At 30.8% G+C, this 21,028-nt stretch overlaps 3 protein-coding genes across 3 annotated transcripts; 1 reads left to right on the forward strand and 2 right to left on the reverse strand.

The window, feature by feature from the left end:
- Nucleotides 1-1,006: 1,006 nt before the first annotated feature.
- On the forward strand, nucleotides 1,007-7,596 carry LOC114939522 (circadian clock-controlled protein daywake-like). The gene is made up of 6 exons (XM_029313830.2): nucleotides 1,007-1,161; nucleotides 4,652-4,692; nucleotides 5,039-5,241; nucleotides 5,408-5,579; nucleotides 5,716-5,865; nucleotides 5,959-7,596. Exons 1-6 carry the CDS (start codon nucleotides 1,136-1,138, stop codon nucleotides 6,111-6,113), a joined length of 747 nt encoding a protein of 248 aa, XP_029169663.1. The 5' UTR covers nucleotides 1,007-1,135; the 3' UTR covers nucleotides 6,114-7,596.
- Nucleotides 6,985-15,097, reverse strand: LOC114939523 (circadian clock-controlled protein daywake). The gene is made up of 4 exons (XM_029313831.2): nucleotides 14,827-15,097; nucleotides 8,939-9,319; nucleotides 8,645-8,794; nucleotides 6,985-8,340 (listed from the first exon to the last, which is right to left on the reverse strand). Exons 1-4 carry the CDS (start codon nucleotides 14,885-14,887, stop codon nucleotides 8,192-8,194), a joined length of 741 nt encoding a protein of 246 aa, XP_029169664.2. The 5' UTR covers nucleotides 14,888-15,097; the 3' UTR covers nucleotides 6,985-8,191.
- Nucleotides 15,098-17,074: 1,977 nt separating this feature from the next.
- On the reverse strand, nucleotides 17,075-19,534 carry LOC114939520 (uncharacterized). The gene is made up of 6 exons (XM_029313828.2): nucleotides 19,408-19,534; nucleotides 18,965-19,234; nucleotides 18,588-18,866; nucleotides 18,318-18,444; nucleotides 18,077-18,232; nucleotides 17,075-17,468 (listed from the first exon to the last, which is right to left on the reverse strand). Exons 2-6 carry the CDS (start codon nucleotides 19,085-19,087, stop codon nucleotides 17,347-17,349), a joined length of 807 nt encoding a protein of 268 aa, XP_029169661.2. The 5' UTR covers nucleotides 19,088-19,234; nucleotides 19,408-19,534; the 3' UTR covers nucleotides 17,075-17,346.
- Nucleotides 19,535-21,028: the final 1,494 nt, after the last annotated feature.

Genomic DNA, 21,028 nt, shown 5'->3' on the forward strand with positions numbered 1-21,028 from the left:
TTTCATAGATAGTTATAATTCAAGTTAAAATCAAGCTTTAGATATATTAAAGCAGAAGTACATATATCTCGGATGAATGTGTCATTGTACTATTATGTAAAATATTAATAAATAAATTATGTTTATTATTTTTTAAACAATTAATTATAGAATTGAAAATCTTAATACCAAAATACCACGGTTTACAATTTCAGAGTTATAAACAGTAAAATTGAACATTACAATTATTATTTATAAGTTTAGGATTTAGAGAACTTAAGTTTTGAATTGAGAGAAAAAGAATTTCTCCATGCATATTGCACCAAATTGATGAATTATAAAAAAATTCGTTTTTCAAAAATAAAAATTATGTTTATATAATTATTAATTCTTAGTAATTCGTTGAACGTTCAAGATCTAGAATTTCCACAACAGTTACACACACGCGCGCACACACTTTCGATATGTTATAAAAATGATATACAAGAAGAAAAAAATGATCGCAAAGAAAGCAACAGTGACATATGAATGAATTTTACGTGTTTTTTTTAGTGAATAAATTAACGCGGATCTTTAATAATTGAGAAAAAAAAAATTCACATATACAATGAATTTGTCTAACTTTGATCCGCGAGAAGTTTCAACTTTGTGAGTTTGCAATTTCAACGGGAAGAATTGCGAAACGTTACCACCTGATAGGAACATGCTTCGAAATGCGTATTGCACTTACCTTGCTCGGTTTCCTTCGCTTTTCAGCCCAGGCAAGATGAAAGGGTACGAATGGTATTTGGGCAAGCACGGTATGGTTAATGAATCTACTTGAGTGAAAATCTTAGACGAGAGGGAGCGCGGAGGGAGGACGAGCGACCTGGGTGAAAAGAATGATACCGATGGTGTCACGATTTCCTACGAAGCAAGAATTAAGAACCGTGTTGTCCAATCATCACTGTGTGTGGATGACTGGACCAATGGTCGACAAGTAGCACGAGGCAATCAACTGAATGTAAAAGCGCAACTAACCCAGTCCAATGATTGGGGGACTTGGTTAGTTACTTGGTAGAACGTCGAATATCACATCATCCCTTGACCACTGTCAACCGAACTTCTGTCAGAGTCACCAGTAAACTTGGGATCGTCCTCGACCAAACTAGCCGCTATGCACGCTTTCGTCATTCGTATTTGGTAAATCAATTGTGAACTATTCATTTCATTAAACATCCTTGTTTTCTCTCATTTTCTTCTCATTCATTCAATTTGCAATTTCATTAGCCAAAAACCACAAAACAGTGAAATTAAGATTGATATATAAAAGATTTGTAAAAAATCTTTTAATAAATTTTAATTTAAAAAAATTATATTTTAGAAATTATTACTATGTGCATTATATTTAAGGTAACAGAAAATGAGGGACTTTAAATTTTACAAGAATATTTTATTTTTATATTTAAATAAGCATTATTTCGATTTAAAAAGTTGACTGTTTTGTGAGAATTTTAATGTAATAGTTATAAATGTATGTGAATGTAGATTATAAAATACTTATTGGGAATTTTCGAGATTCCGCTTTTTCTAAAGATAACATTTCACGATTTCAAGTATCCGCATAATATTGTGAGCATAACTTCTAATATATATTAGATTAAGACAAAAGCTTCACCCCATTTAAAGTGATTAGAGTTACTAATTGTTGTTTTCTGAAATTTATAATTTCGTTTTATAATTAAAGTCTTTTGATCAGCTAATTGTTGACATACCGTGTATTTATAAGAAAATACATTTAAAAAATGTTTAAAGAATTCTAATAGTATTTTTTTTGTAACTATATAGATTATGAAAGTGTAATCGTTTAATTTTTTTTCAATGTGTAATCACATATTTCGCGAAACAAATTAAAAATAAAAATAGTAAATAATTTCAAATAAACTTTTGTTCTATCTGTATTCTGCGACATAATCTTATCTATTTTATGTACTTTGATCATGTCAATTATGACTCAATACAAATTGATATTTTCATTTAACCTGTGCAATTATTTATATAATGCATCGGTTTTTCAATAATAGCTTATTGTTAGATCAAAGTTTAAACTCTGTGCATTGAAGAACCGATCTAAGTCTTCTTTAGAAAAAGACAAACTAAAATCAATACAACGCAAACAATAAATATAATTTATAAACAAGATCAGTTATAATATAGTATAGAGTATAAATATTGAAAGAAAAACATAAAAACATCAAATATATTTAGCACAAATAAATTGATTATAAGATTGTTTGAAAAAGAATTTTGGCGTTTCACAATGATCAATTATCGTTATATATTGTAAAAAGTATTACAAAATTATAATGAACAATCAAGTATAAAATTACACAATAAATAATGAAAATCTACAATAATTTCATTATTTCTAGTGTAATTTTAAATTTATTGTTTATGTATTACATATTCTTTTTAAAGTGTAATCGATGTAAAAAGGATCATTATCGTTTTCGCGCGCGGAATTGCATGATAATATTACACAATATTAAACTCAATTTTCTTGACGAAATATGAAAAAAATTGCAAACAGTTTAAATCTGGATTAATGGATATGCCGATTTATGTGCTGTTGAGGCAAATTTATTTTGTTACGAAAGCAGAATCAAGGTACACGGGTTTGCGCCATAAAGCCAAAATCATGTATTTATATGATATGTGTTTATATATTGCGTGGTATAAAATATAGGTTGAAAGCGAACTGTTTCTCTTTGTTCAGATGTCCTTCATCTGACAGGCATGCTTAATAAATTCCTAAATTTAATTTGCGATGTAAAGATTCTCTTTCATAATTTAGTTATTAAACTTAACACGCGCAATTTAAATCAGTTTAGTATGCATAACGTTGCCGCGATGATACATCATAAATTATTTATAATTATTTCAATGAAAATATAAATAACCATGTTATGACATCTTATATATTAGACTCCACAAAACATTCTCAAATTATCATTTTAAAGTAATTCTATGAACAATTGTTACCAACACGTGTATACAATCATGCCCATATACAATGTATTTATTATGTATATGTAATGCGTGTATATATATATATATATATATATATATATATATATATTTATATCACAGCGCCTTTATTTCAAGTTTAAGGTCTGTATTTCAAATCGATTGTGTTTATTGTGCAAATTCAATACAACGTATCATTTATTTCGTTTTTTGTAGTTACGTTTTTTTTTTGTAAGATTGTAATTAGTTTGCATTCTCTTACATATTTATGATAATTGATATGTGTCAAACATGAAACAGTATTACTTGAATACGCTTTCACCCATCATGCAAACTTCACACTTAAATATTAAAATCCATGATGAGATCTCGCTTCAAGTATATATATATAGCAAGAGCAGAAAAAAAGAATATTGTGAAACTTGTGCTTAAGAAATTTTAAAATTATCTGATAATTGAAAATAAAATTAAAAATTTTTTAAAGTTTATGCAGACATACAACATAAAAAAATAAGTTTTTTCTAAATACAATGAAAAAGAAATAGCTTTATTTATTGCAAAAAAAAAGTAAAATATTCACACGTGATTTTTTTTATTCCAATCTGTCATTTAGGTAAAAATTTTTATTATCTTTTTTCTTTTTGTTCAGTACACTAAGATTTACACTAAGATTTTACATTAAGATTATTTTTTTCATCTTTTAGCGGCAATATTAGTATCTCACAATTTCGTATTCTTTTCTTCTCTCTTCCTATTTAAGTTCTTTTTTATCTCTTTTTTCTCTTTTTTCCATCTATTGACAAAACGCATACGATACTTCTGAAAAGAAATAATTGCAAAACAGTTTCATAATTTTCTTAATATTAATTTAATTTCTTCATTATACCTATTATTTTCTTTGAAAAGTTATGCTTTTTCCATTAAAGTGAAGAAGAAACTGCATTATTTAAACACGTATAGATTTACAAAGTCTAATGTTTGCATTCAAAATATTAAAATGTGTTTTTTTCGTCTTTATTTATTTAAATTATTTCGTCACCTTTTCAAAAAGATATGACGTGAGCACTTCAAACAAAAATAATTAATGTTTCATTCATTAGCAATGTCAAGTAAATTTATACAAATAACATCATAAATCATTTCATATACTGCTTCTTCTCTCAATATGAATGTCCTTTATCTAAGCATATATGAATTCGATATCAATATTTAACTTTATAACGTTTAACTTTAAAAATTTATTATAATTTTGCTATTTTCTTACAATTTTTGACTTTATATAAATTTATTCTGCACAAAATACGCTAATAAAATTAATTTTTCGACAACTTATAGTATTTGATACAATTACATTACGCTCGTATTTCGGTCAACATAATTAATAAAAAGTATACAAATTTGAAGCAACTATCTGGAAATACATTAAAAATATAAAAATATCTTGAGCACATCAATAACAAATTTGACTCGATTATTTCTAAAGATTTATTAACATGTATGATGCAAATTAATGATTTATAATCTAATGTATTTAAAAAAAGAGTCGGTCATGAAAATATCATTCTATTTGAAGAAATAGTAATTGATCATTTTATTAGCTTATTAATCTTAATAATTTAAGTTTTTAAATCATATTTTTTTATATTATGTCAATCTGTTGTTTCAGTTTGACCTATTCACTATTTACTGTGGCCTTTGCTGCAATACGTGAGTAATATATATTTATAAAAGTATTATATAATTTCTAAATATATTTTCATTATTTATAGATTCTAAATAATATAATTATATTATTGCATTTATATTTCGAATTAAAAATTATGACATTATATAATGTAATCGTGAAATAAAGTATACATATGTTATGATTGGTATACGACACATGATAAATTATTCATATAAATGTGTTTGATGCACATATCTTCATAAATTAAATGTGCGAATTAAAAATGAAATTAGCATTGTTGAAATTGAGCATATAATACTATCATAAATTACTACATAATTATCTCGTAAAAAAGATTTGCAAATTAATTTGTTTGCATTTCCTTAGCATCGTACATGAAGGTATGCAATCGAAAGGACCCGGAAATAAATAAATGTGTATTTAATTCAATTGAACAACTGCGAGATAAACTGACCACAGGAATTCCGGAATTAAGTGTTCCATCAATTGAACCGCTTACATTAAAGCATGTGCGTCTATTGAGAGGTCCTAATGGCGCGAGACTTGATATTAATCTCACAAACATACAGGTTGGTATACAATTCAAAACTGATATTTAACTATAGAATGATATATAAAATGATTAAACATTTGGATGAAACAGAAAAATTATAAAAATGCAATATTGTCAGATGTATAATTTTTTAATCATCGAATAAAGAAAATACTTTTTAATTAAAAAAAAACTACTAATAGGTATATGGACCTTCCACGTTTAAACTTCGAGATCTTAAAATCGATCCAAACAAAGTGGCCCTTACGTTTAAAGTCGGTTTCCAAAAGCTCGAGTTTCGAGGAAAATATCAGATAAACGCGCAAATTTTATTGCTCAGATTGGTTGGAGAGGGAGGTCTTACTGGAACTTTTAGTAAGTCTTGTCTATAAATTATTCGATAAAATATTAAGAAAATAAAATTACTGTTTAAGAAAGATATATTGAGAGAAATTTGCTTGTTATAATATTGTTTGGCTTTGTTTAATCTCTGTCATATATTTATTTGCAGTGGGTTACGAGAGCGATTGCCTTTTGAAATCTCACAAAGTCATTAGAAATAATCAAACGTATATAGTCTTTGAAAAAATGAAATTTAACATCAAGATAAATAAAGCCCATATCAATCTTGACAATTTATTTAATGGCGATCCAGTTCTCGGTATGTTTAAATTCTTATGTAATATTATTTTATTTACAGAAATTTATAACGCATTTCAATTACATTACGATTTATTTTTTTCTTTTAAACCAGGACCAGCAAGCAATGAAGTTTTGAATGCGAATAGTGATTTGTTGGTGGACGAAATAAAACCGGTGTTGGAAGATGCCTTATCAAATCTGTTTACAGAAATCGCCAACAAAATTACTGAAGCGTTTACATACGATGAATTGTTCCCGAATGTTTAATCTTTATTCATCTGTCTCGAGTCTATTTTTATCCGAAAATTATAATTTGATTTCTATATTTCCTATTTAAATCGGTTTTCAATTTTTAAATTACAATCACGATAATTTCGATAAACTTTAATTAATATTTCTGTTTTTATGATATATCTTACAACATATATAAGTATAATTATAATGCAAAAACATAAATTGCGTATATGTGTATATATGTATATACAAAAATATATATATGTACATATTAGCATGTTAATTGCAATGCAAATTATGTCGATAAAATTTTTTCGGAAAAAATTATGATTTTCTTTGTCTTAAAAGCTTGTGTATTTTTTAGCTTATTAATATTTTAGTTTTAACTTATGTTTCAGTTTAATTATTATCTCATACTTTATGTGATCAACGATAATGTATTAGTATTAATTATCAATCCCAAGTGAGTTACCGAGATGATATATTGGCAATTAGCATTGGTTAAGAGCATTGATTAAAATAGATTAAAGGTACTATATAATTATATTTTATAATTATATTATATAATTTATACTTTATATTATTTTTAATCATTTTTAAAAACGTATCTCATGCCTTATTTTTTGAATTACTAATCTATCAAGTCTAAAAAAATAATTTAGCATAGTGTGTTAAATTTTTTGAGTTAAATTATAAAGTATTAAGTGCATTACATTACTTTACAAAATATACACATACTTATAGTAAATATTTTATAGCAGCTTAAAAAAAATACCTTTGAAAAAGGGATTTCATCCTTTATATAAATTCTATAAAAAATATATATGAAAGAAAAAATTCCGTACTAAAATTATATTAAACAAAATATAATTGAAGCTCGTGTTACAAAATTTTTACACAAAAGATATGCATTTTACTTTATTAAGTCTGTTACACATGCCAAAGTGTTACGCAAGTACCTATAAAATCTAAACTTTGTTGAAATAAGAGAAACAGAAATGCAGTGCAAATGGGAAGAAGTACAATACAATAATATGATGTACTGTTGTATGATTATTATATGTTTATTATATGTATTACATTTTATCGGTGAATTAAATGCATTTAAAATAATCACGTATGTGTATGTATAAGTGCACATAATTTTTTATGAATTAGTTTTACTTGTTTTTCCGGAGCATTTATATTTTATATTCTCCGATACTTTACGACAATTACTATTATTCACTTTAAATATGCGTAAAACATTTAATAACACCGTTGGATCATGATAATGAGAACATTACATAACACCGCTAGATCATGATAATGAAAACTTTGGACTCTAGTATATCACCGATTGTGAAAAATATCATGATTGCAAAATTTTTCAAACAATTATATTGTTATATGTAGATAATAGCACTTTTTTATAGAGTTAATTGAAGATTATAAAAAATATATCATGTAAGAGTAATACATGTGTGTGTTTATGAATGTAAGAGAAATATAAAAATAAAATTATTTTTCGAATCAATATACTTTTTTATATGCGATTGGATCTACTTCGAAGAAAGAACCGTTGCGAAACGGTTTTGTGCAAAAGTGCGATTACAATACTTTTAATTAGTGCCGTTGTATCTAATAACAATATACGATATTTATGTATATACAGTACATAATAGTTTTTTCAACTATCGCGTCTAATAGATAAAATTAGAGATACAATAAAATATACAAAAAATGCAAATAACAAATTGTCAAAGAAACAAACAAAGTGAACGTCAGCTAATCAGTTTGTTTTTAAACGTATCTTTTTTTTTTGTTAAATAAATTAACACTTCATTCAATACTTTCTGCATACAAAAGCGAAACGAACAATGTCTCATATAAAATTCTGCTGTCTCATTTCCAAAAAAAAAACATTTATATTTAATTAATTGCATAACATGCAATCAATTAAATATAAATGGTTTTCTTTGGAAATGAGACAGTAGAATTTTATATGTTTTACCAACTAGCCGGCGGAATGTGTCATAGTGTACGATAAAAAAGCTGATAAATCTATATTAAATCGCCTACTTATCGCAATATTTTATGTGACAGCCGAACGAGATTCGACTATTTAAAAATTAAGGAACGAGTTCTTGCTTAGTGAGAACGTTGAGTGCTCTGGTTGCTAGAGCTTTGCATACAGTCGCAGCAGCATCCTCGATAATTGGACTGGCTATGTCCAATACTAGGCGAGGATTGCCGTTAAAGAATGCTGCAGCGGCGTCGGCTGAAATCAATATAAATCAAGGTAGGCGAATTTATTTAAAATTTAAAAAAATTAATTATATATGAGACGCAAACAGTTCAAGATTGCTTGTGAGAAGGAACGCGTTTCTCTCTCGTATATCGCTGTTTTGATATTTCTATCTCGCAACATTTTTTGTTATTCATACTCTAAAATTATATCAATATTATGCGAGAATCGGAAATTTAAAATTAAAATAAACTATTAGAATATTGTAATAAACATATTTGCATAAATTTTATATGCAAAAGTATTAAAAAAGATTGAGGAACGATTTAATCTTTACCGGCTAACGTGTGAGCAGGAGGTGCCTTCAGTTTAATATTTCCATTACCGACGCGAATTTTAGTAACCAAATTGTCAATTTCGAGTCTCTGCACGCCATTTTTATCAGTAATTTCCTTGGCTTGGGCATTTACTTGCGCTTCAGTATCGGCTGAAATAAAATGATAGTATAAGATTTTTATACATTATATATTTCCATACAATGTATAAATTTTGAAATAAAATATATATACATGTATCCTACATATCTCTCTTATTCTCTCTCGATAAACTTAATATTTCATGTAAAACTTACTAAAGTTTCCTTTAAAATTGCCCAGTCCGCTTAAAGGCAGCAACAACAGTCTTCCTTGGATATCATATTCTCCATTCACGTAAATGTGAGGCATTCGAACTTTGATAAACACGGTCAAGTCGTTGGGATTTGCTTTAAGCTCCTGCACGACATAATTCGTACCGCCGTAAACGCGAATTTGAGTCATATTACACTTAATTTTCAAAGATTCTAGATTCCTATCTATCGTCAAGGACGGCAGAAACAGAGGATCTAATGCTGGTAATTTCAAAGAGGGTACTCCTTTAACCAGAAGCGGCGTGAGAGCTTGCAGCTGCTGAAGAACGCACTTGTCGTATTCCGCCGAGTTGTCTGTTCGCGGGCATGTCGTCACTTCAGCAGCTGAAAAGACGGATATTATTATAATGTTTATAATGTTATTATAATAAGTCGTTGAATCGATGGACGGAACAAAGATACATCTCTGTAGAATCTAATAATGTGGACACAGATGTATGAAATAAAGAAAAAAATTTAAGAAGTATATGTAAAGTATTTACGCATATTTTATAAGACTTTTTGAGTCCCTAATGTAATAAGAAATAATTATATTTCATAATTATGTATATATAATACTTACAAATGTGAAATATGAAATCGAAAATATGTTTTTGCTCTTCAATTCCTTTCTACATGTCATTACTTCAAACACCGCGATTATAAAAATGATTTTTTCGAAAAATCTATCATTGCTAAATCTTTTAATTAAGTATACATTTTGTGTTTAAAAATTATTTCTAAATTTACATAAAAGATATATGTAATATTTAACATTTCAAATAATGTGCATATATATTGCTCTTGCATATCTATATATATAAGCACCGTCTGTCTGTATGTATGTACGCGAACTACTTCCGCATTTGTGGACCGATTTTCGTGAAACTGGTACCAAAATGTTGCAAATTTTTTGGGGGTGGCTGCTGTGGGGTTTTTTTTTTTATTTTTTTTTTTTTTTTTTTTTTTCTACAGAGGAGGGTATGTTTAATCTTTTTTTGCAATATTTCTGAACACATGGTATCAAAATGTTGCAAATTTTTTTGGAGATAACGACGATGCGGTTTTTTTAAGTGTTACACCCCCACCCACGCACCCACCCACGCATCCACCCACGCGCATGCGCATTTATGGACCAATTTTCACGAAATTAGTACCAAAATGTTGCAAATTTTTTTGAGAAAACTACTGGTTTATTTTTTTAAGTTTACCCCTCCACCCACGCACCCACCTACGCAATCGTATATTTATGAACCGATTTTTTTTAAATTGGTACCTCTTCCGGCTCTTGCCCATCGAGCTTTCTGTTTTACTGCAAAAAATGATTATATTACATAATATTTATTTATAATATTATATTATTATATATAATATTGAGGAGGGAGAGGGAGAGAGAGAGAGAGAGAGAGAGAGAGAGAGAGAAAGAGAGAGAGGGATTAATTTAATCTATATATATAAGCACCGTCCGTCTGTCTGTCTGTCTGTCTGTGCCCGAACTACTTCCGCATTTGTGGACCGATTGTCTCGAAATTGGTACCAAAATGTTGCAAATTTTTCGGGGGTGGCTGCTGTGGGTTTTTTTTTTAATTTTTTAATTTTTTTTTTTTCTTCAGAGGAGGGTATGTTTTTGCGAAAAAAATTTTTTTTTGCAATATTTCTGAACACATGGTATCAAAATGTTGCAAAATTTTTGGAGATAGCGACGATGCGGTTTTTTTAAGTGTAACACCTTCACCCACGCATCCACCCACGCATCCACCCACACGCATGCGCATTTATGGACCAATTTTCACGAAATTAGTACCAAAATGTTGCAAATTTTTCTGAGGAAACTGGTGTTTTATTTTTTTAAGTTTACGCCTCCACCCACGCAATCATCCACGCGCGTGAGCATTTATGGACCAATATTTTTACGAAATTGGTACAAAAATGTTGCAAATTTTTTGGAGATGGCGACGATGCGGTTTTTTCAAGTGTTACAACTCCACCCACGCACCCACTCACGCGCATGCGCATTTATGCCTAATTTTCACGAAATTAGTACCAAAATGTTGCAAATTTTTCTGACAAAGCTGGTGTTTTATTTTTTTAAGTTTACGCCTCCACCCACGCATCCACCCACGCAATCGTATATTTATAAACCGATTTTTTTAAAATTGGTACCAAAATGTTGCAAATTTTTTGAAGATGGCGACGATGTGGTTTTTTCAATTGTTACACCTCCACCCACGCATTCATCCACGCGCGTGCGCATTTATGGACCAATATTTTTACGAAATTGGTACAAAAATGTTGCAAATTTTTTTGAGAAAGTTGCTGTGTGGTTTTTTAAAGTTTTATCCCACCCACGCATTCACCCACGCATTCACACATTTATTCACAGACTTTTTCGAAATTTGTACTCAAATTTTGTTGGGGATGGCTACTATAATTTTAACAAATTTTTATCATCCTATTCATCCACCCACGCACCCATGCACCCATGTGCATACGCATTTATTGACTTGGTCACACCAATAAGTAATTTTAAATAAATTTGTGTACATGTTTGTGATTGCAAAAATTTGCAACATTTTGGTACTAATTTCGTGAAAATTGCATACAAATTAAAGGTTTATTTACACGAATTGCACACATAATCACAAATACGTACACAAATTTTTTAAAAATTACTTCTTGGTGTGACCAAGTCAATAAATGCGTATGCAAATGGGTGCATGGGTGCGTGGGTGGATGAATAGGATGATAAAAATTTGTTAAAATCATAGTAGCCATCTCCAACAAAATTTAACTACAAATTTCAAAAAAGTATGTGAATAAATGTGTGAATGCGTGGATGCATGCGTGGGTGGGATAAAACTTAAAAAAACCACACAGCAGCTTTCTCAGAAAAATTTGCAACATTTTGGTACTAATTTCGTGAAAATTGGTCCATAAATGCGCATGCGTGTGGGTGGAGGTGTAACACTTGAAAAAACCACATCGTCGCCAAAAATTTGCAACATTTTGGTACCAATTTTTTAAAAAATCCGTTCATAAATATGCGATTGTGTGGGTGGATGCGTAGGTGAAAGCGTAAACTTAAAAAACCCCACACACATACACAGAGAGAGAGAGAGAGAGAGAGAGAGAGAGAGCGTGTGTCTTAAAGAAAGAGAGAGGGAGAGAGATAAGGAGAGAGAGAGCATGTGTCTTAAAGAGAGAGAGAGGGAGCGCGTGTGTTTTAGAGTGAGAGAGAGAGAAAGCGTGTCTTAAAAAAAGAAAATAAAATATCTGGGAGAAAGAAATAGATAACATAGTAGTCATCCACAAAAAAATTTAAACATTTATTTTGGTATAAATTTCGTGAAAGTCGAACAACAAATGTAGAAGTAGTTCGCGGTAATACAAAAAAAGAATTAATTTTTTGTGTTAAAACGGATTTAATATAGACTATATGAGGACCGCGCAAAGCGCGGTCCGAATAGAAAGGCTGGCTTTGAGGACCGCGCGAAGCGCGGTCCGAAAAGCTAGTACATTATATTGCACTTATTTCCAAGATGAGTGATGTCATCGTATTGGGAAAGGTAGACATCAGACGTCTTTAAAGGCGATGAGCAATTGCAGGCATTGCACCCTGTTGCAATGTTGGTTGAGCGAACGCAATAATGATAAGAACTCGACGATGACTAAGAGAGCGACTTTTTTTTCTGGCCAATCAATGCGGCCAGGCCTAAAATCGAAAGTGGACGATAGAAAGTGAAATTACGAAGGCGAATGGCGAATGAGTTTTATTTTCGACGCTTAAGACACGGTGATTTCATGTGTGTCGCAGTGAAACATCGAAAAAAACATATATAAACGATCGAGAAAGGATCGGCAACTAGAGAAGAGATCTAGTTAAAGCAATAAAAACTGATATATAACAACACACTTGACTGTAAAATAATGAAAACGACTTTATAAAGCAATTCTTCAAGATGATCTTCTTGCAAACTGTTAAAATAAAAGATTAACATTAGTGTTTAATGATAACGATCTTGAAGCTGTTTTAATTTTGAATAATAAGGAAAACTACATTTTGTATAAAAAAGAAGTTGCTGTTAATTCTTAATTAATTATTTAATTTTCGCATTATATATATGTTAAAATGTGAAATCTTTATTTTGATAAATTATTTCTATATTTATCAATTGATTAATATACTTAATAATTATTTCATTTTTTTCCGTAATTACATATTCAAAAGATACTAAACAAACTAGTTTGTAAAATGTTTGCGCACAATAACAATGTGCGCTTTTCTCTTGCATTTATTATTTCGATTATATACAACTATATACTTGTTGCAAAAAATATAATAATACATAATAATAAGGAAAGAAAATGCAAACGTTTTTAAATTTCTCTTGTTGAAGCAAGAATCTTGAGATCATACTATTTTAGCGAATTAAAGCGATACAGGAAAAACATTACCCAGGTAAGTGCTAAATTAAATTGTAGATTACATTGTCATATATGCAATACGTAAAAGTAACGACACTATCGTTCCACGTAAGAAGCATTCCTATCCGCTGGTGTTGCAATATTTCCGGGTTTTCTATTGATTTCTCAATGATAGTTGACATACTTTTTAAAATTATATGTTAATCGAAAATTATATGTGTTTATAAGATACATCGATAGTTTTATATGCATATAATTTTAATTGCCATGCTGACGATCGTATCATTCCTGATTTAATGACTTTCTATCAATACAAATATCTATAAATTTATCATACCTTGTCTATTATTACCAAGGAATTATTATTAAGAAGTTATCAGAAAATTATTATAAAAAAAATTAAAAATTTGTCATCCGATGCTATGTGATTTTATGACTAGCTAGTCTATATATTGTTGAAACGTAATGGTTCGAAATAGCCTTCGACGCGCAGATCTATAATTTCATGACTTTAAAATTGTTATCGATTAAACATAATTGTACACTTTACTTACACATTCATCACTTATGCATAAACATTGCTATATAATAGACATGAGTTACAAGTTGTATAAATAACAAGTACTCACTCTGTAAAAACGCTCGTTCTTGAAAATTATACAATCAATTTCTTAGAAGATAGTTAAATATAATTTTTTATGTAAAAATAAAGTGAGAACATATAATAAAATGTCTATATATATTCGTATGAGTTTTCAAGAAAACGGAACTTAAAAATCCGTTACAAGTGCATTTCTTATCAAATTCACACATATCTCCATAGACAAAATATGGACAATAACAAAAGTGATAAATGCCAATTCTGATCTTACCAATATTCATAAATACAGACACGAGCAGAAATATTAATTCACGCGCAAAATAAATTCAAAATTTGGTCAATTAATTAACATACGATTTGATGAATTTACGAGTCAATTAATTTTCGCGAGAAATAAAGCTTTGTAGGTACAAAACTTTTTTACGCTTTCGATTTTTTGTGTATAAAATAATTGTTTTTTTTAATCAATCATTTTCAGAACATTATTGTATTATTTCAATCAATAATCTTTTTTATCACATTCAAGATGTTATATACGAAATATACATACAAATATAACTAGTTTTTATTAAATTAACATTTTTAATTTTATGATATATGTTAATCAACGCAAAAATAGAAGAAGAAAAAATAAGTAATCGGATAGTCAACGAGATAGCATAATGCCTAAGGTCACTATTATATTGTATAAATTGTATTAATTATTTTTATAATGAATAATATAAGACAGGAAACAAAATACAATATTATATATTCATGTGTAAATAATAAAGCAAACTATATTATTAGTGATCTTTTTACCACACGTATTAACATATAAACTTACGCAATTCTGACACAGCAGTCCTGGTCCACACGGCGAATAGTACGAGTCCGATCAGCATCATCCTCTTGATGATCCTGTACTTATGTATATATGTATTATATATATGATCGCGCGACTCGCGATTGAACGACTCTTCTCTCACGAGATATGTGATCGCAATTAGCGACAGCGATATCGAAAATGCGTACGATGGCCCCGTCGCGTGAGTATATATAAAGTAAAGTGCACTTTCTCCGTGCGTGGTACCAACCCCACTCGCACGACAGCGATGGTGAATTCATGGTAGAATGCCTCCTTTTAACTCAGTCAGGGCCGCAAACAATCTTGACACACGAATATCTGCATACGCGCGACATACCTGTATGCACGCGCACATGCATAAATCTATGTGCGCATGACATCCGTTAGAATTACGGGAAACTATAAAGTACCTCGGACTATTACAATCACGTATCATCTTCATAAATGATGGTTTTTTTCTGCGACGTCCAAGGATGAGGACGAGATGCGGTTGATTACGCATCGCGGTTTTAAGATCGTTGACTTTTGTCATCGTTTTGAGACATCGATTTTGAGGATCTTAATCGAAAGAAATTTGTCGACACATTATTTCGAGAATAATTTGATCTAACAACGAAACCATTAGCGCTTATACTTATTGTTAGTCGAGAATAGCGATGCTCTTGGACACGCGGCAGTATTTTATTGCCGACGTAATGTGTTTTTCTTCTTAACTTGGAAATTGCTAATTTGACGCTTAATACTTGAACTTGTTCGCATAAATTAACTCCGTTCTACGTTTAATTTATCAAATTTTTTTTGAGAATTAACATTTAGAATAACAATTTTAACGTTTTTATACGTTGTCATTATCATCTTATACAATATATAATTGTGAAATCATCGGATCAATATACTATTTTGTCGATTATATCTTCTTGTAGCTGTACAAGATTTATTATCTATTTCGATAAATAATCGACACTTCTGTTTATAACAATAAAATATTGTCAAATTGAATACTTAAAACGTCGCTAGTGGTATTTAAAATAGGAATAAACGATATATTTAATTCGACCCAAACTAGCCAAGAAAATTTTTATTTTATTTCCACAACGTTTTGACCATCTGTTTTTGGTCCTTTTCAAGTGAAAAATTCCTTGATAAAAGCGCAGTTAGCTGACACTGTTATCATGATTATTAAACAATATGATTATCGGAATTTTTTTTTAAACTTTTGAAAAAAAGTAACTGCATCTTAGCGTTATAATGGATCGCTTTAAAATCTAAATATAGATAGAAATATATCGTTCCTATAATAAAATATTGAATAATTTATGTAAATCTTATCTTAGTTAATTGAGGATAAAATTACAGCACACAAAACGTAGGAAAATCCCGCTCACATCCATTGATTGTTAGACATGAAAGCGTAACAATACGTAATATAGATGCATAATAAGATGTGGTAATGTGCAGTGTTACATATGTAAGGTTAAAATTATAATATATGTTCGAAGAAGAAAACATGCAAAGTTACGTTGAAAATGATTGAAACTGAAAATCAACAAGAACTTTCAGGTTATAGGCCAGGGTTGCGATCTAAGAACACGTCCTTTTCTTTAGAGGGAGAGAGAAAGAGAGAGAAAGGAGTTGCTCAATTTTATTTAACATACGATATCGTTAAGAACTCTTTTCATTTACAAGCATCTGCTTCCGATGTTTGCTCGTTGCATTAATTTCAATAATTAGTTTTTTTTACATTTAAATAAAGATTTGCATATACATATAATTGGTAACTACCGTACATATAATCATCCATTGAATCATTTCTCATTAACCATTTATGTTCTTTCTCTATTCTTGTAATAAGCAATCAAAATTCATAATGATGATTTTCTCACCAGTATTATAAACAATAAATTTTATCTCGTAATTATACATATATTGTTGATTACACAATTATTTTTCATGTAATGCAGAATTTCAAAAACAATACTTGTAGCAAAATTTGTATGAGATAATAATCAATATGCAAATAAACAAGGAATAACGCTTATAAAGAGTTAAAAAGAGTTTAAAATAATATAAATGATTTAAATTACTAAAAAGGGAAATAGATGTGAGTGTAAGCAATATAAAAAATGCTAAAGAAATTCTTTCTATTTTTTTTGTTAAGAATTATAAGAATTTATAAGTCTCAACACAAGAGTTTAGAAAGAGTAGTTCTAAATTGATATCTCTTTGTGTAATATACAACATAAATAAATAGATTTAATTAAAAGTAAAGAATAAAGCTCATATAGCTAAGTAATAAATATATATATATATATATATACTAATTGAAACCCCATTACGTTGACCAGTATATAAACATATGTGTAAGCAAATACATCCCAAAATAATCATAAATAAATACTTGACAACTCTTGCACACAAATAAGGATCTAAAATAAATAATAAATATTGGCGCAAAATTCCTGAACATCCCGCACACTTGATCGAGCAAGTAGAGACTGATCAATTGACGGGTGAATTGTTGTACATCCTGTAAATGAGCGCGTCGGCCGATTTCTCGCCAAGTCCCTTAGTGGCAAAATCGTCGGCGAGCATTGCGGCGACTGCCTCTGCAGCGGTTAAACCTGAACGGAGGAAAGTAAATCGGCGTGAATGAGAGATTAATCGAGTTAATGCCCGTTCGGTCGCGCTCGCAAGAAAGCGAGGAGGACTTTTACTCTCTCGCGAATTCTCGGCTCGCATTCGACGATCGTGATTTAATCGGCACGTTTTTTCCGATCGGCGAGTTTCTTTTGAACGAAGCAAAGAGGAGAGATTATCTACGAAATTGCAGAATTTTGCATTTTACATGCAGACTCATCTTCCGCACAATTATCCTTTTTTATGCACCGTTTATATAATTGACGCGATATATGTCTACTCGATATCGCGCCACGTAGCGAGTCGCGAATCGATGTTACTTTCCAAGAAAGAATTTAACTTTTCATTCTTTCATTCAGCTTTCATTCGAGTAATTACGGAAGAGCCGTGACAGTCGCGTAACAAACACAAATGTGACTTCACGTAATCGTCGAGACCGGCTTTAAAGCTGGTCGATTTACTTTGACAGTAGATAGCTAATTTATTGTTTTCTTTCTCTGAAGCTCAGAGGCACTAAATTCGATTAATATTTCTCTGTCCGAAAGAACAATAAATCGCGGATGCGCATCATTCGTAATCGTCGTATACTTACTATAATTGAGAATAACTTGCACTGGTCCGGCCTCGTTCATACCCTGAAGACTGATCTTCTTGTCCTTGGCGGACAATTTGGCTCTAGCAGCACGTACGATCATCAGCTCGTCGTTGATCTTCTTCAGTTCCAATGTAAAATCACCCACTACATCGGCTATTAAGATAATACAAGTGTATTTATTAATTATCAGAATTTTTCGCAATCTCACGCCAAACATCGCACGCAAGTTTTTTCTTACTAAAGTTTCCGGTCAACAGGCCATTGCCATGTAACATCTCCTTTCCCACTTTTCCTGTAAGCGAGTATTGAGACTTGACGCGAAGCAATGGCACGCGTAATCTTAAAATCACGTGAATTACGTCGTCCTAGAAATATTTACAGTATACAAGATATTGAAAGAAAAATTATATTTTTTTCTGTCATTAATTCGTAGATATATCAGAGAATAATAAAGACAATTTTTCAACAATTCGAAATGTGTAGATTTAATTAAAATATCGATTTTTACTTCATCAGCTTCTTCAGGATGCGCTCGTTTCGTTCTCTTGGTATCATTGATTTTGATATTCCGCGAAGCGCTATCATTTCTCAAGTCTATTCCATAATGATAGATCAATTGCATGCCTTCTTCAAAGTATCCTTGCTGTTCCTGATAGCTCTTCGCATACCTAGTTAGATTCTTCAAATTTTTAGCTTCCATCGCAGCTTTAACTATGTCATTTTTTTTCCTCAAGGCTTCGCCTTCCGTAAAATTGTGAATAATGAATCTTGTATCCTCTCGAATGTCCTGCATACGTGAATTCAAGGATCAAAATATTTGACAAATAATACGTAATTGAAAAATATTTAAAGAGAAAAAACTAAATAAATAAATGAAAAAAATACCTTCATGACGTCCTCGATTCCATATATTTGTCGGTTCTCTGCAGGATCGATACCTAAGTTACCGAAACGTTTTATACTTCCGTTTGCTTTGTCATCCGCGTAAACAATATCGATATAACCCATTCGCTCTCTAATTCCATTTCTCGATAATTTAACATTGCCCGCACGTGTAACGTTTGATCGTAGAGACTGCTCTCTATTATACAACGCAGGCGGTCTTGCATCACCCTGATTTTTCAACCTAGTCTCGACTGTTTCCGATGCAGAAACCTGTTTTAGTAAATTTTGTAGTTTGAAAGTTTCTGCATATTAATCACGCCATTACTTATATTACTTCATTCTAAAATATGTTCGATCCTTATATAAAATTTTTACATAATATAAACAATATAATATATAATTATTATGCTATTTATTATTATGGGGGAAACAATGAAGTGAACCTCAACATTTTCGGCATCTTGTCGTGATCCATATTTTTGGCTGCCTTTCTGATTCCTTCTAAATTGAGTGCTCTTTGTATCTTCGCAATCAATTGTGTCTTCACTGCCTCCCTGATATCCCTGAACCTACATTCTCTGCGTATAAATAGGCTGGACGTAAGAAGGACGCCTGAAATCTTGGGAATTTCCAGGATTTGTCTGAAAATTGTTTGGCGCTTTGAAATTGCCTCTATTAAAACCATCGAACGTAGCATCGGGACGGAAAGGCGTTCGCCGATCATATTGCTGACTTTGTTCGAATATCCTGGAACCGTATTGATCTTGTTGGGATTTTTCGAAGCGAGCTTCTTGATAAGACGGTCTGATATTTGTGGCTCGATTTACGGGCGAAACGACGGCTTCGAAACTCTCTTTTGGCTCACTAGGTTCCCTCATCATGGTATGGAATCTGTACTTGATAGAATCTACATCTCTGATGTTGCTGTAACTCACGTATCCGGTCTCGAATTCGCTCAAGTTGGAATTTAATCCGCCACGGACGACGTGGATACTCTCCAGAAACGATTCATTGAGACCGACGATTTCCAAGTTTCTCAGGATCACTCTGTAATTAATCTCTCCCTCGGATTGATCAATTTTGATTATCGGCACTTTCAACGGATCCAGCTTGCCTATCTTCGTTAGGCCTCCGGATACAGTCTTGTTCCAGAGCATCCGGGACATTTCTAATAACGCGCATCTCGCCAAAGTTATCGTAGAGAGTATTAAAAGTATGTGAAAGATAGTCTGCGACGCTAATCTTTGCATTTTGTCTTTGCAGCTATTAATTTCTCAAAATGTGATAGTTTGCAAATTTTGACAAATTTTATTCGTTGATAAAAATATCGAATTTTTTGATTCTTCAATAAGATATGTCAATCTTCCAAACGTAAATTGGTTTATAAATCAATACTAAGATAATACCGATAATGACGAATATTAATAGAAAACATAGAACGATTATGTACGTCAGCATCCGATTCAACATACATACACGTTACGTCACATCAATTTTTGCTGCTCGACGATTCTATAAGCAACATCTCGAAAATAACGATTCTCTACGAGTCTTCAAATTAAAGAGTATTAACGATACCCGCAAACTTAGGGTAAAACTATCGACTGCAAGCCGACGATGCATTCGCGGGAAGTTTTTATAGTCAATCGTGGAAGGGCATAGAAGATCTGGGCCATGGACCAATCTTATATGATGCTGGCTAAGTGACTCTTAGTCAGACGTCAGTATATTTTTCCTTAAATTCTCCTATTACACAATGATGTAATGGAGAGCAAGGTCCTGGGACAGCCTTCCATTAAGCGGGAAATCATTATCACACGAATAAAATAGAAAAAGCCAATTAAGCAATTTTTTTTTTTTTAAAGTTGGAAAATGACATACAGATACTGAAAAAATTAAATTGCATTTTAAATCATATTGCATCACAAAAACGTAACGCAAGCGTATCATTTCATGTCAAACAAGCACATTAAATCGTAAGTAAAGGAGAACATCGTGAAAGGGGGGCTATTAAAAAAAACGCTCGATCAGCGCATTGCAATAATCGATTGTCAAATTCACATA

Source organism: Nylanderia fulva, unplaced genomic scaffold (assembly GCF_048542155.1).
Source record: "Nylanderia fulva isolate GAGA-0341 unplaced genomic scaffold, ASM4854215v1 Scaffold1, whole genome shotgun sequence".
Lineage (NCBI taxonomy): Eukaryota > Metazoa > Arthropoda > Insecta > Hymenoptera > Formicidae > Nylanderia > Nylanderia fulva.

Bases quoted from the DNA above. Each gene is read 5' to 3' on its own strand.
- LOC114939522 (XM_029313830.2), top strand. From the start codon at position 1,136: ATGCACGCTTTCGTCATTCGTATTTG. The intron at 1,162-4,651 runs GTAAATCAATTG...CTGTTGTTTCAG, and splicing joins GCTTTCGTCATTCGTATTTG to TTTGACCTATTCACTATTTA. The intron at 5,866-5,958 runs GTATGTTTAAAT...CTTTTAAACCAG, and splicing joins TAATGGCGATCCAGTTCTCG to GACCAGCAAGCAATGAAGTT.
- LOC114939523 (XM_029313831.2), bottom strand. From the start codon at position 14,887: ATGATGCTGATCGGACTCGTACTATTCGCCGTGTGGACCAGGACTGCT. The intron at 9,320-14,826 runs GTAAGTTTATAT...CCGTCTTTTCAG, and splicing joins GACTGCTGTGTCAGAATTGC to CTGCTGAAGTGACGACATGC. The intron at 8,795-8,938 runs GTAAGTTTTACA...ATTTTATTTCAG, and splicing joins CAATTTTAAAGGAAACTTTA to CCGATACTGAAGCGCAAGTA.
- LOC114939520 (XM_029313828.2), bottom strand. From the start codon at position 19,087: ATGGGTTATATCGATATTGTTTACGCGGATGACAAAGCAAACGGAAGT. The intron at 18,445-18,587 runs GTAAAAATCGAT...AAATATTTCTAG, and splicing joins ATCCTGAAGAAGCTGATGAA to GACGACGTAATTCACGTGAT. The intron at 17,469-18,076 runs GTAAGTATACGA...TCCTCCGTTCAG, and splicing joins GCAAGTTATTCTCAATTATA to GTTTAACCGCTGCAGAGGCA.